A 13,462-nucleotide genomic window follows, 5' to 3' on the forward strand; every position below is an offset into this window, starting at 1 on the left:
TGGCACTCATCATCATTTTCAAACAAATTTATGTTAAATGAAGAAAAACCTGATATGGTCAACTGTTCAAAAATGTGAAATTAGATTCCCAGGAAACATAGGTCACTAAATAATCTTGGTTCAGAGGTAATTTCTGGAAATGAGTGCACACATAGTAAAGCACAGACTAGTCATGGATTTATAAAGGACAGGTCATGGTTGACAAACTTAATTTATTTCTTTTAAGGAAGTCACAGGGGATCTGTCTAAAGAGAACGCAGTGAATGTTCTTTGTATCTGGATGCTTAGAAGTATTTGATCAGATGCTGCATAGGAAACTGCCAAGAAATGAACGAACACGAATATCAAAGCCACATGGATGAAGTGACCTGCTAGGCCTGAAAGCAAAGGATAGGAATTAGTAGATTGTTTTTCAGCTCAGTGTGATTGGCTAACTTTTATGTTACAAGCATCTCTCTTGTTTTCCATTTCTATCAGAGGCTTTGACTGGAGCAAGCTGATTCATATTGAAGTTGGCTGAAACTTTAAAAGAGAGGCTGGGAAACCACAGAAAAATGCAGGGTATTAAGTGAATAAAACCTTACTATTTCTGCCATTTTTTCATCTCGAGTCAGCTGCAGTCAAGTTGAGGGAGCCCTCAGTCTAATCTGCCTTTGTAATGCTTCTGTAGACCAGTCTCACCGTCCAAGCTGCTTATCTATAATGTCTTTAATAGTGGATTTAGTAGCAAACTATCTTGGGTGGTGCTAAAGAATTGGTCACTTTTTGTTGAGGTTCTGAAGGATGGATGGTGACTATGGAACTGTACAGTAGGATGTTATAGCTTCAGGAAAAGGGGCAAGGTCAATGAGGGAATCATGGTTATGGGGAAAAGGGTGGACAGTTGAGTGAGGATTATCAAATCAGCCACAACCACACTGAATGACAGAGAGACTCACTACACTGAATGGTCTACTTGTGATCCTATGTGTTATGTCTAAAGCAAATTGTGTCATAACAGTGCATTTCACTTGGCGCTAATTCTGCTGATCATCATGCATTTAGCTTAAAGTACTTTGCACATCAGTTCTTTCCAGATGTAATGGCCGAACTCTCTGAACTTCAGGAATTTTATGATTCTGATGCTGTAGAGCTGATGAGCTGGATTAAGTAAGTACAAATTTTGTGTATGTGTCTGTAGGTGTGAATGTATTCTTTAGTAAAGTCAGTAGCTAGAAATAAATGAAAAGTGGCCTGACAACTAAGACCTTGCATCTCATCCACATGGTACCACTGGCAGTCTACAGATACCACACTGTCCTGATCCAGTGCACCAGTTGATGACCTAAATAATTCCGCTAACGTTGACATGGGGGTACTTTCTACATGGTACATACATGAACCAAATGCAGTCAATTTGGCACAAAGTGCTGATTGATCTAGCTTTTGCTGCTAATGTATATTTAATTGCCAGCTCTTGAATTTAATTGAGGATTGTCGGTTTTAGCCCAATTCTCTCAGGGCAGAACGTAATCTTCCATTTGTTATCAAATTTAGATGGGAAGCTGAGCATGTATGGGTAAAGCAACGGCAGTTTGTTGAGACAGAAACCAGATTATCTGTTAGTTCAGAGTGGCACGTGTCCTACTGGAAGCAGTATCACCAGTCTGCACAACGGAACCTTTTCAACAGATCCTACTCAGCATACAGCTGAGCCAGACAACTTTTAGTTGAATACTCCCAACTTCATGCATAATCGCATTTTCATTTGAAGCCTGACATGGCATTTTGTTCAGAAATTATGCATCAGTGAGCCTTCAAAACACATTACCTTGCATAGAACTACATCTTAGAAGCAAAAGAATTTACATTTTATACTGTGAACCTAGTAACAACTTAATAGGTCAGAAGCAGGAGTGAAAGCATATTCCACTCCAATCACTGTAGTTTCTCTTAACGTTTGCAGCATTATTTTTTCTCTTGTATGGTAATGAAGATTGCTAAAGTAATTTGCTGAGGAAATTGAAAGCCATTCATTTCAAAATAGTTTCAATCCCCAAAATTCTTTTCTATCCTCCTATTTCTGATTCAATTTCAAATACTTTGTTCTGTAAATAGGTGGTGGTATCATATAGAGCTATTAGAGTCATAGAGTTGTACAGCACGGGAACAGACCCTTCGGTCCAACCCTCCACGCCGACCAGATATCCCAACCCAATCTAGTCCGACCTGCCAGCACCCAGCCCATATCCCTCCAAACCCTTCCTATTCATATACCCATCCAGATGCCTCTTAAATGTTGCAATTTTACCAGCCTCCACCACATCCTCTGGCAGCTCATTCCATACACGTACCACCCTCTGCGTGAAAAAGTTGCCCCTTACATCTCTTTTATATCTTTCCCCTCTCACCCTAAACCTATGCCCTCTAGTTCTGGACTCTCCTCCCCAGGGAAAAGACTTTGTGTATTTATCCTATCCATGACCCTCATAATTTTGCAAACCTCTGTAAGGTCACCCCTCAGCCTCCTACGCTCCAGGGAAAACAGCCCCAGCCTGTTTAACCTCTCCCTGTAGCTCAGATCCTCCAACCCTGGCAACATCCTTGTAAATCTTTTCTGAACCCTTTCAAATTTCACAACATCTTTCTGATACGAAAGAGACCAGAATTGTACGCAATATTCCAACAATGGCCTAACCAATGTCCTGTACAGCCGCAACATGACCTCCCAACCCCTGTATGCAGTACTCTGACCAATAAAGGAAAGCATACCAAATGCCTTCTTCACTATCCTATCTACCTGCGACTCCACTTTCAAGTAGCTATGAACCTGCACTCCAAGGTCTCTTTGTTCAGCAACACTCCCTAGGACCTTACCATCAAGTGTATAAGTCCTGCTAAGATTTGCTTTCCCAAAATGCAGTACCTTGCATTTAATCTGAATTAAACTCCATCTGCCACTTCTCAGCCCATTGGCCCATCTGGTCCAGATCCTGTTGTAATCTGAGGTAACCCTCTTCGCTGTCCATTATACCTCCAATTTTGGTGTCATCTGCAAACTTACTAACTGTACCTCTTATGTTCGCATCCAAATCATTTATGTAAATGACAAAAAGTAGAATACCCAGCACCGATCCTTGTGGCACTCCACTGGTCATTGGCCTCCAGTCTGAAAAACAACCCTCCACCACCACCCTCTGTCTTCTACCTTTGAGCCAGTTCTGTATCCAAATGGCTAGTTCTCCCTGTATTCCGTGAGATCTAACCTTGTTAATCAGTCTCCCATGGGGAACTTTGTCGAACGCCTTACTGAAGTCCATATAGATCACATCTACTGCTCTGCCCTCATCAATCACCTTTGTTACTCTGACCCATTTTCCACATGCAATAAAATGGATTTTTGATGTTGAATTTAATTTTTTTAAATGGTTTGTGCATTTGCCATAATTCCTTTAAAACAACAAAACTTGTGGCAGGAGAAGGCATTTCAGTCCGTTCCTTATGCTCATGGCTGATCCTCTGTCAGTGCTATATCCCTTGATACCTTTAATCTGTAAAAATTAATCTGTCTTTTTCTAGGATATATTCAATGACTTGGCCTCCATTGTTTTCTGGTTGAGAATTGCACACGTTCACTCTCTCCTTTTTAGTGAAGAAGTCTTTTGTTGCCTCAGTTCTAAATGGTCTAATCTGTCCCTTGAGACTGTGTGCCCTGGTTCTAGACTCCCCAACCAGGGAATCTAGTCTATCCAACCCTGTCGGAATTCTATATGGTTCAATCAGATCCCCTCCCATCCTTCTAAATTCTAGTCTCTCCTCTTAGGTAATAAGTTGAACAGAGAATGATCAGGGAGAGGGTAGGGCTGATCTGGGATAGCGGAGGGAAATTATGTGTAGAGTCTGAGCAGATAGGGGAAACCCTAAATGAGTTTTTTGCTTCGGTTTTCACCAAGGAAAGGGACCTTGTTGTACATGAAAACTTCGAGGGGCTGGGATACAGCTCCTCTAGATCAAGATTGATGAAGTTGATGTGCTAGACATTTTGGAAAACATTAAGATTGATAAGTCCCCAGGGCCAGACCAGATTTATCCTAGGCTTCTCTGGGAAGCAAGAAGAGATGTTGCTAAGCCGCTGGCGAGGATATTTGCCTCCTCACTCTCCACAGGAGTCGTACCGGAGGATTGGAAGGAGGCAAATGTTGTTCCTCTTTTCAAGAAGGATGAGCGGGAAATCCCTGGCAATTACAGATCAGTCAGTCTTACGTCTGTGGTCAGCAAAGTTTTGGAAGGAATTCTGAGGGATAGGATTTATGACTATTTAGCAAAGCATAGTGTGATTAAAGACAGTCAGCATGCCTTTGTGAGGGACAGGTCATGCCTCACAAATCATATTAAGTTCTTTGAGGAGGTGTCAAGACTGGTTGACGACAGTCGAGCAGTGGATGTGGTGTATATGGACTTCAGCAAGGCATTTGAAAAGGTTCCTCATGGTAGGCTCATTCATAAAGTCAGGAAGTATGGGATACATGGAGATTTGACTATCTGGATTCAGAATTGCCTGGCTGACAGAAAACCGAGAGTGGTTGTAGATGGAAAATATTCTACCTGGAGATCAATGTTGAGTGGGGTCCCTCAGGGTTCTGTTCTTGGGCCTCAGCTTTTTGTAGTTTTTATAAATGACTTGGATAACAAGGTTGAGGGGTGGGTTAGTAAATTTGCAGATGACACAAAGGTGGGAGGTGTCGTCAATAGTACAGCGGGCTACTGCAGGCTTCAGCGCGACATAGACAGGATGCAGAGATGGGCTGAGAAATGGTAGATGGAGTTCACCCTGGATAAATGTGAAGTGATGCATTTTGGAAGGTCAAACTTGAATGCTGAATTTAGGATTAAAGACAGGATTCTTGGCAGTGTGGAGGAACAGAGGGACCTGGTTGTGCAAGTACTTAGATCCCTGCAAGTTGCCACCCAAGTGGAGAGGGTTATTAAGAAAGCATATGGTGTTTTGGCTTTCATTGACAGGGAGATCAAATTTAAGAGCCGCGAGGTTTTGCTGCAGCTCTACAAGTCCCTGGTGAGACCACACTTGGAATATTGTGTCCAGTTATAGTCGACCTACTATAGGAAAGACACCGAGGCTTTGGAGAAGGTGCAAAGAAGGTTTACCAGGATGCTGCCTTATGAAGAAAGGTTGAATAAGCTTGGACTTTTCTCTCTGGAGAGAAGGAGGAAGAGAGAAGACCTGATCGAGGTATACAAGATAATGATAGGAATAGATAGAGTTAATAGCCAGAGACTTTTCCCCAGGGCAGGATTGTCTGGTATGAGGAGTCATAGTTTGAAGACATTAGGAGGAAGGTATAAAGGAGACGTCAGAGGTTGGTTCTTTACGCAGAGAGTTGTGAATGCATGGAATGCGTTGCCAGCTGTGATGGTGGGAGCAGAGTCATTGGGGACGTTTAAGTGACAGCTGGACATGCACGTGGATAGCAGTGAGTTGAGGGGTGCATAGGTGAAGATACCAAATTTTACATTAGGATTAAACCTCGGCATAACATCATGGGCCAAAGGGCCTGTTTTGTGCTGTACTTTTCTATGTTCTATGTTCTAAGTTGGTGACATTCTTCTGCCCTCTCTCTATGACAAGTATAACCTTTCTTAGGTAGGGATACCCAAACTGCACAAATACCCAGGTGCAATCTCGCCAAAACCCTGAATAAGTGCAGTAAGGCATCTGACCTCAGATCCTCTTGTGATGAAAGCCAATAGATCCTTTACTTTCCCGATTGCTTGCTGTACCTGCCTGTCTATTTTTATTTATTCAAGTACAAGACACCCAGTTACCTATGTACATCCACACTTTCCAATTTATCACCATTTAATTAATGTCTGCTTTTCTGTTTCTTCACACTAAAATGTATAACTTCGCATATATTCGTATTGTACTGCATCTGCCATGTGTTTGCCCACTCACTCAACTTTGTCTCAATCACCTTGAAGCTTCCTTACATTCTCTTCACAATTTTCAGTCCCCCTCAGTTTTGCTTCATCAGCAAACTTGGAAATGTTTCATTTGGTTCCTTCATCTAGATCATTGATAATATATTATGTATAGCTGGGGCACAAACACTGTCCTTGCGCTAATTAGTAGCTGCCACCTGGAAAAAGACCCATTATTCCTACTCTGTCTGATAACTAATTCAATCAATGCCAATGTATTACTGCTAATTCCATGTGCTTTAATTTTGGCCACTAACTCCTTTAGTAGGACCTTAACAAAAGCCATTTTAAAAAATGTATTAATTTACAGGATGTGGGTGTCACTGTTTACTCTGGTATTTATTGCCCATCCCTAATTACCCAGAGGGCAGTTAAGATTCAACCACATTGACGTGGGTCTGGAGTCACATTTAGCCAGACCCTTAAGGATAGCAATTACCTTTACTAAAATATATAAGTTAACTAAATGGGTTTTTCTGACACTTGGCAATGGTTTCATAGTCATCGTTAGATACTTTAATTCTAGATTTTCATTGAATTCAAATTCCACCTTCTGCCATTGTCAGATTTGAATCTGGGTCTCCGGAACATTATCTGGGCCTCTGGATTTAGTCCAGTTATAATACCACTTGGTTGTCACATCCCCATACCTGAAGATCCAAATACACCACGTTCACTGGTTCTCCATTATCTGTTTTACAATAAATTTATTAAGCATGGTCTGCCTTTCTTAAACCCATGCTGACTTTGACCAATCCTGTTAATACTTTCCAAGTTATCATATTGAATAATTGGGATCCATCAGCAAGCTTTGGTTTCTGAACAAAAATGTTGTCAATTTCCATCATTTATGTGCTGATTCCAACCAAAGAGAGAAACTACCATTTAAAAGATATGGTTCTAAATGAATGCTGTTGCCCTCTTTCCAACTTTTACATGAATCATGTATTAGTTTGCAGCTTCAAAGAGTGGGCAAGGCATTGACTACTTTACAATATTGCGCTACACTATATGTGAAGCACGTTAGAACATTCTGACTGAAGTGATGAGGAGCCTTCTAAGTGCAAGTTTGCTTGCTCATTGTTTGGATCCTTACAGTTTGTATAAATCCTTTTATACCAGTTAGCCAGGTTATTGGTGCCTTCGCTTCTAGTATTAGACACATCTGTCACTTATGTACTTGTAACATTTTGTTTTAACTTCAATTTTTTTTATTGCTTTTATTGTCTAGACGACAAACACCAACAGCTGCTGTGTTTGCAGGAAGTATGCAGCTTATGGGTACTGTGAAACTCTGTACTGGTCGAACAGTGACCACTCACCCACTCTACTCAGATAGGGACCTACGAAAACGGACAGAAGAGGTGAGTATCAAAAACTGGGATTGCTGAAAAATCCGAGCAGGTCTAATGCTGCCAGATCTGAGTTTTTCCAGCAATTTCTGTTTTTGTTTCTGATTTCCAGCAGTTGCAGTTTTTTTTTATTGAGAAGAGGTGAGTACTTCTTATAGACTTTGATAAGACATACACAATGTCATATGCTGGATATTCTGAAATGACATTATTTATATTGATATTGAACCACTGACTTGAACCAGCATGTTATAGGTGTTTGCCTCTATAGAGACAGGACTAGTGGTACAATTAGAAAGTACATCATTAGTGAAAGAGAAGAATACAGTCACACAAAACATAAAGAAATTAATTAAATTGGTTCTAACATCTAGTATTGACAAAGGAACTGGAAACCACAACTGTGAACCCAGCTTGATCAACCCTACAAGGTCCTCCTTACTGGCATCTGGGGACATCGGCCAAATTCCAGGCAATGGTGCCAACAGCCTGACAGTCATAGTCACTGAATCGCACATTACAGAAAATGTCCCAGATGCCACTATTACCATCCCTGGGTATGTTCTGTCCCACCAGTTAGATATATCCACAAGAAATTATCACTGTGGGGGAGCTGCGCTGGGAGTCCTCAAAGTTGACTTGACCCCTATTGGGTAGCATCCGATGAAGTATGGGCATGGGAATCTCCTAATTTCCACTTATTGCCTTGCCTGATGAATCATTACTGTTCAATGCTGTATAGCACATGGAGGGTGGTAAGGACACATAATGTACTCTGGTGAGGGGATTCAATGTCTATTACCAAGAGTGGCTCAGCAGCACTACTACTGTCCATGTTGTCAGATCCTAATGGATTAGATTAGATTAGATTACTTAGTGTGGAAACAGGCCCTGCAGCAGGTGATGAGGGAACCAGCATAAGGAAAAATCTCACTGAATCTCTTCCTCTCCAGCCTGTTGTTGTGGATGTCTCTGTCCATGACAATATTGATAACAGTAAGCATTGCACAATTCTTGTGGGACAAAGTCCTGACTTCATATGACGGATTTCCTCCATCCTGTAGTGTAGCATCAGCACTGTGCTAGATAGGACAGACTTCAAACAGATCGAAGGGTGTTTCTGTGCCATGCATCTTTATGACTATCTAGCAGCTGAAAACTGTGTTCGTCAGTCAGGCAATGTGAGCCATCAGCAGAGGAAAACATTCAACCGTAATCTGTAACCTTTACTAAGCTGGGAGGTCAACCCAAGTTTAATGAAGCGTGGTGTTGGGCATGCCAGGATCAGTACTAGGCAGACCTAAAAATTGGTTGACAACCTGCTGAATCTACAATACAGGATTGTTTGCTGCTTGCACTGGACAGGGATATGTGGTTCAACAACCAATGGATCAAACTCTGCGGTCCTGGCACTGAGTTGTGAAAGGTGGCAGACAATTAAGTAACAAACAGGAGGAGGAAGTGCCAAAAATATCCTTATCACCAATGATATTTTGGGGAGGGGTGGTGTCCAGGAAATTTGTACAAAAGACAAGTTTGAATTATTTGTTTCCATTTTCAACCACAAGTGGATACTTCATCTCCGCTACCTTCAGAGGGCCCTAATGTCATGGCATGCCTGTCTTCAACCATTTGAGTCACTTCCCATGGTATCGAGAAGTGCCTGAAAGCACTGGATGCTGCAACACTGACGACTTTGCTAACACAGCACTTATGCTCTAGAAGTAGCCATTCCCTGAGCCAAGCTGTGCCAATACAGTTGCAAACACTGGTATTAATCTGGCAGTATGAAAAACTGTTAAGCTATGTCTGTCTACAGCAAACTAAATGAATCAAGCCCAACAAATTACCACCCCATCAGTCTACTTATGATCGTTAGCAAATTAATGAAAAGGTTTGACAACATTAGTTATAAAACAGCCATTGCATGGGTTAAATTGCTCAGTTTAGGGTCCACCAGAGGCATTCAGCTCCAGTTTTCATTATAGCCTTAGTCAAAACATAGACAAAAGAATTGAACACCTGGAATAAGATAAGAGTGATGGCCCTTCCTGGTCATATCAGTGGAATGCTCACCTACTGGAGAACTCCAGACCAGTGTGTACAGGAAGAACACCCATACCGACCAGAAACTGAACGATAGCAGCAATCACCCTAGCACCCACATCAGTTAAACATGCAAGGACACACTGCAGCAATCCAGAACTCCAGAAGGCAGAACAGGAACACCTCTTCAAAAGATTTAAACGAAACAGATACCCTCAGAGTACTATCCTCTAGTATTTACAGAACAAACCCAAAGAAGAAAATACTACACGACCAGACACAATAACGACCATATCATACGTCAAAGACATAACAGTAATAGCTACCTGATGACTCAGCTACCTGGGAATCTTAGTGGCTCCACAAACCAGTAAACACCTTCCACCAGCTCCTCACAAAGGCTAAAGACCCAATACCTACATCCAACAGGATGAATGTTATCTAGAAGATACCTTGCAAAGACTGTGAAAAACACACTACATAGGATAAACAGGAAGAAAACTGACCATATGAGCTCACCACTACCAGACATGACTAGTACTCTCTCACTTCCAACCACACAGACAACTGGGGGGACACAGATTCAACTGGGACGATGTAACCATCCTAGCACAGGCAAAACCAAGATACACCAGGCAATTCCTTGAAGTCTGACACTCCAGTTGGAAATCAGTCAATAGACAAATTGAACTGGACCTGTATACAAACCAAAGCAGCAACTGCAAGCAGTGGAGAATTACCACAAACGGACACACGTAAATACCAGGCAGGACAGAGCACCAACACCTTATCAAAGACGCTCTGATGACGTCACCTACATTTGCAGAAAAACACTCCAGCTTGATGAACGAATCCATGACTTCATCAAGGCCACATTTGACTAAGTGTGGCATCGAGGAGCCCTAGCAAAACTGAATCAATTGGAATAGGGGAAATTTCTCCACTGTTTAAAGTTGCTGCTTTGACACAAAGGAAGATGTTTGTGGTTATTAGAAGGCAATCATCTCTGCCAGTGTTCCCTCAGGATAGTGTGTTGGCCCATCCATCTTCAGTTGTTTGATCAATGACCTTCCATCTTAAGATCAGAAATGGGGATGATTGCTGAATATTGCACTATCTGAGACTTCTTACATACTGAAGCTGTCCATGTCCATATACAGTAAAATTGGAATAACACCAAAGCTTGGTTTGAGAAATGGCGAGTAACATTCGGCATCACACAAATTACAGGCAATGGCCATCGTCAGCGAGTGAGAATCTAACTGTCACCTTTTGATGTTCAATGGCATAATCATTGCTAAATTTCCCGTTATCAACATCCTGTTGGGGGATTACTATTGACCAGAAACTAAACTGGAGTAGCCGTATAAAAAAGCTGGATACAAGAGCAGGTCAGAGGCTAAGAATTCTATGGCAAATAACTCACCACCTGCAGTCTCAAAGGCTGTCCAGAAATGTGATGGAATGTGCTCCATCACCTGGAAGAGTGTGATTTCAATGACTCCCTCCAGGACAAATGAAGGAATTTTTTAAAAGCCCCATTGATTAGCACCCCTCCCACACTTTGAATATTCACTTCCTTCATCACTGATGCACAGTGGCAGCAGCAAGTACCATCTGCAAGATAAATGTAACTAATCGAATCTCGTTTGACAGGGGGGAGATAAGGGATCAGGGCAAAAGATGCAAAGGAAAACCAACACCTGCAAGCTTCTCTCCAAGTCATATGCCGTCTTGATTTGGAACTATACTGCTGTTCTTTCAGTCATTGGATTGAAATCGTGGAACTCATTTCCTTCAGCGCTGTGGGAAGTCTTACACCTTGCAGATTTCTGCAGTCCAATAGGCAGTTTGTCACCACTTTCTTTAGGGTAATTAGAAATGGGCGATAAATGGCTCAGCATAAATGAAGAAATTTTTTAAAAAGCAAGCATGTTTGTTTCATTGCACAGATTTATAAATCCACGGTTTAGGGCTTTAGATACCAGTTAACAGCTTGAATTTCTGAAATCAGTTGTTTTGTTACCAGATCTACCAAGTCTATTCCAGAAGATCTGCAGAAGATATTTATATGATTCTGATGTCGTACAAAGCTGATTATTTCATAATTGAAGAGGGAATTTGTAACGACATGGGACCTGTGAAAGGCTGCCGAGTGAAGGACTTGCTGGATGTTGCAAATGGCCATGTAAGTTTATTTAGGAACTTTTGTACATTATTCATGTATTGGTTTGGGAAGAGGTATGACATGGTATTGGTTCTGTTGAAACACTAGATGCTAAGTATAGGCCAGCAATTGTTCCTGTTCTTGGGAACATTGGAGCAGGAGCAGACAATTTAGCAAATTGAGCTTGGTCTGCTGTTCTAGATCACAGCTGATCATTCACCTCAATGCCACTTTCCCATCCCCTCTCTCTATATCCTTTGAACTAATTATTATCTAGAAATCTATCAGTCTCTATCTTGAATATGCTTGGTGGCTGAATTTCCATAGCCTTCTGGGATAAAGAATTCCAAAGTTGCATTACACACTGGGATTCCTGTTTATCTCAGCCCTAAATGGTTTGCCCCTTATTCTGAGACTCTGTCCTCTGGTTGTACACCTTTCCCAATGAGAGGGAAACCTCCTGCCTGCAACTATCCTGTCTAGCCCTTTTAGAATTTTTAAAGTTTCAATGATATCCCTCCACATCCCTCTAAACTCTAGGGAATACAGGCCCACTGTTCACAATCTCTCCTCGTAGGATAATCCTGCCATTCTACAAATCAGTTTGGTGTACCTTCACTGAACTCAGTCTATAGCAAATATTATCCTTCCTTGGGTAAAGGATCAAAACTGCATGCAACATTCCATGTGCAGTATCAGCAAGAGATCTGGAGTCTTTTTGCAATAAAGACCAGAGCACAATTTGCCTTCTGAAATGCTTGCAGCACTTCACATTAGCTTTTAGTATACGTCCTGCTAAGATTTGCTTTCTCAAAATGCAGCACCTTACATTTATCTGAATTAAATTCCATCTGCCACGTCTCTGCCCATTGGCCCATCTGGTCCAGATCCTGTTGTAATCTGAGGTAACCCTCTTCACTGTCCACTATACCTCCACTTTTGGTGTCATCTGCAAACTTACTACCTGCACCTCTTATGCTCGCATCCAAATAATTTATGTAAATGACAAAAAGTAGAGTACTCAGCACTGATCCGTGTGGCAGTCTGGCCTGGTCACAGGCCTCCAGTCTGAAAACTACCCTCCACCATCACCCTCTGTCTTCTATCTTTTGAGCCAGTTCTATATCCAAATGGCTTATTCTCCCTGTATTCCGTGAGATCTAACCTTGCTAATCAATATCCCATGGGGAACCTTGTCGAACGCCTTACTGAAATCCATATAGATCACATCTACTGCTCTGCCCTCATCAATCCTCTTTGTTACTTCCTCGAAAAACTCAATCGGTTTGTGAGACATGATTTCCCACACATAAAGCCATGTTGACTATCCCTAATCAGTCCTTGCCTTTCCAAATACATGTGCATCCTGTCCCTCAGGATTCCCTCCAACAACTTGCCCACCACTGACCTCAGGCTCACTGGTCTGTAGTTCCCTGGCTTGTCCTTACCACCCTTCTTAAACAGTGCCTCCACGTTAGCCAACCTCCAGTCTTCCAGTACCTCACCTGTGACTATTGATGATACAAATATCTCAGCAAGAGGCGCAGCAATCACTTCTCTAGCTTCCCACAGAGTCCTAGGGTACACCTGATCAGGTCCTGGGGATTTATCCACCTTTATACATTTCAAGACATCCAGCACTTCCTCATCTGTAAGTTAGACATTTTGCAAGATGTTACCATCTATTTCTGCACATTCTATATCTTCCATATCCTTTTCCACAGTAAATACTGACGCAAAATACTCGTTTAGTATCTCCCCCATTTTCTGCGGCTCCACACAAAGGCCGCCTTGCTGATCTTTGAGGGGCTGAAAATGTGTTACTGGAAAAGTGCAGCAGGTCAGGCAGCATCCAAGGAACAGGAGCTTTGACGTTTCGGGCATAAACCCTTCTTCAGGAATGATCTTTGAGGGGTTC

At 41.9% G+C, this 13,462-nt stretch overlaps 1 protein-coding gene across 5 annotated transcripts in view; it reads left to right on the forward strand.

Annotated features, from left to right (window-relative positions):
- Nucleotides 1-13,462, forward strand: part of LOC132815029 (probable C-mannosyltransferase DPY19L4) — a 101,484-nt gene that overhangs the window by 73,236 nt on the left and 14,786 nt on the right. For all 5 annotated transcript variants that reach the window (XM_060823684.1, XM_060823683.1, XM_060823681.1 and 2 more), the window contains exons 16-18: nt 1,067-1,149; nt 7,211-7,343; nt 11,407-11,565. In XM_060823684.1, the coding sequence (XP_060679667.1) occupies nt 1,067-1,149; nt 7,211-7,343; nt 11,407-11,565 (375 nt within the window). The remainder of the gene's footprint in view (nt 1-1,066; nt 1,150-7,210; nt 7,344-11,406; nt 11,566-13,462) is intronic.

The sequence above is a fragment of the Hemiscyllium ocellatum genome, chromosome 4 (genome assembly GCF_020745735.1).
Source record: "Hemiscyllium ocellatum isolate sHemOce1 chromosome 4, sHemOce1.pat.X.cur, whole genome shotgun sequence".
Classification (NCBI taxonomy): Eukaryota; Metazoa; Chordata; class Chondrichthyes; order Orectolobiformes; family Hemiscylliidae; genus Hemiscyllium; species Hemiscyllium ocellatum.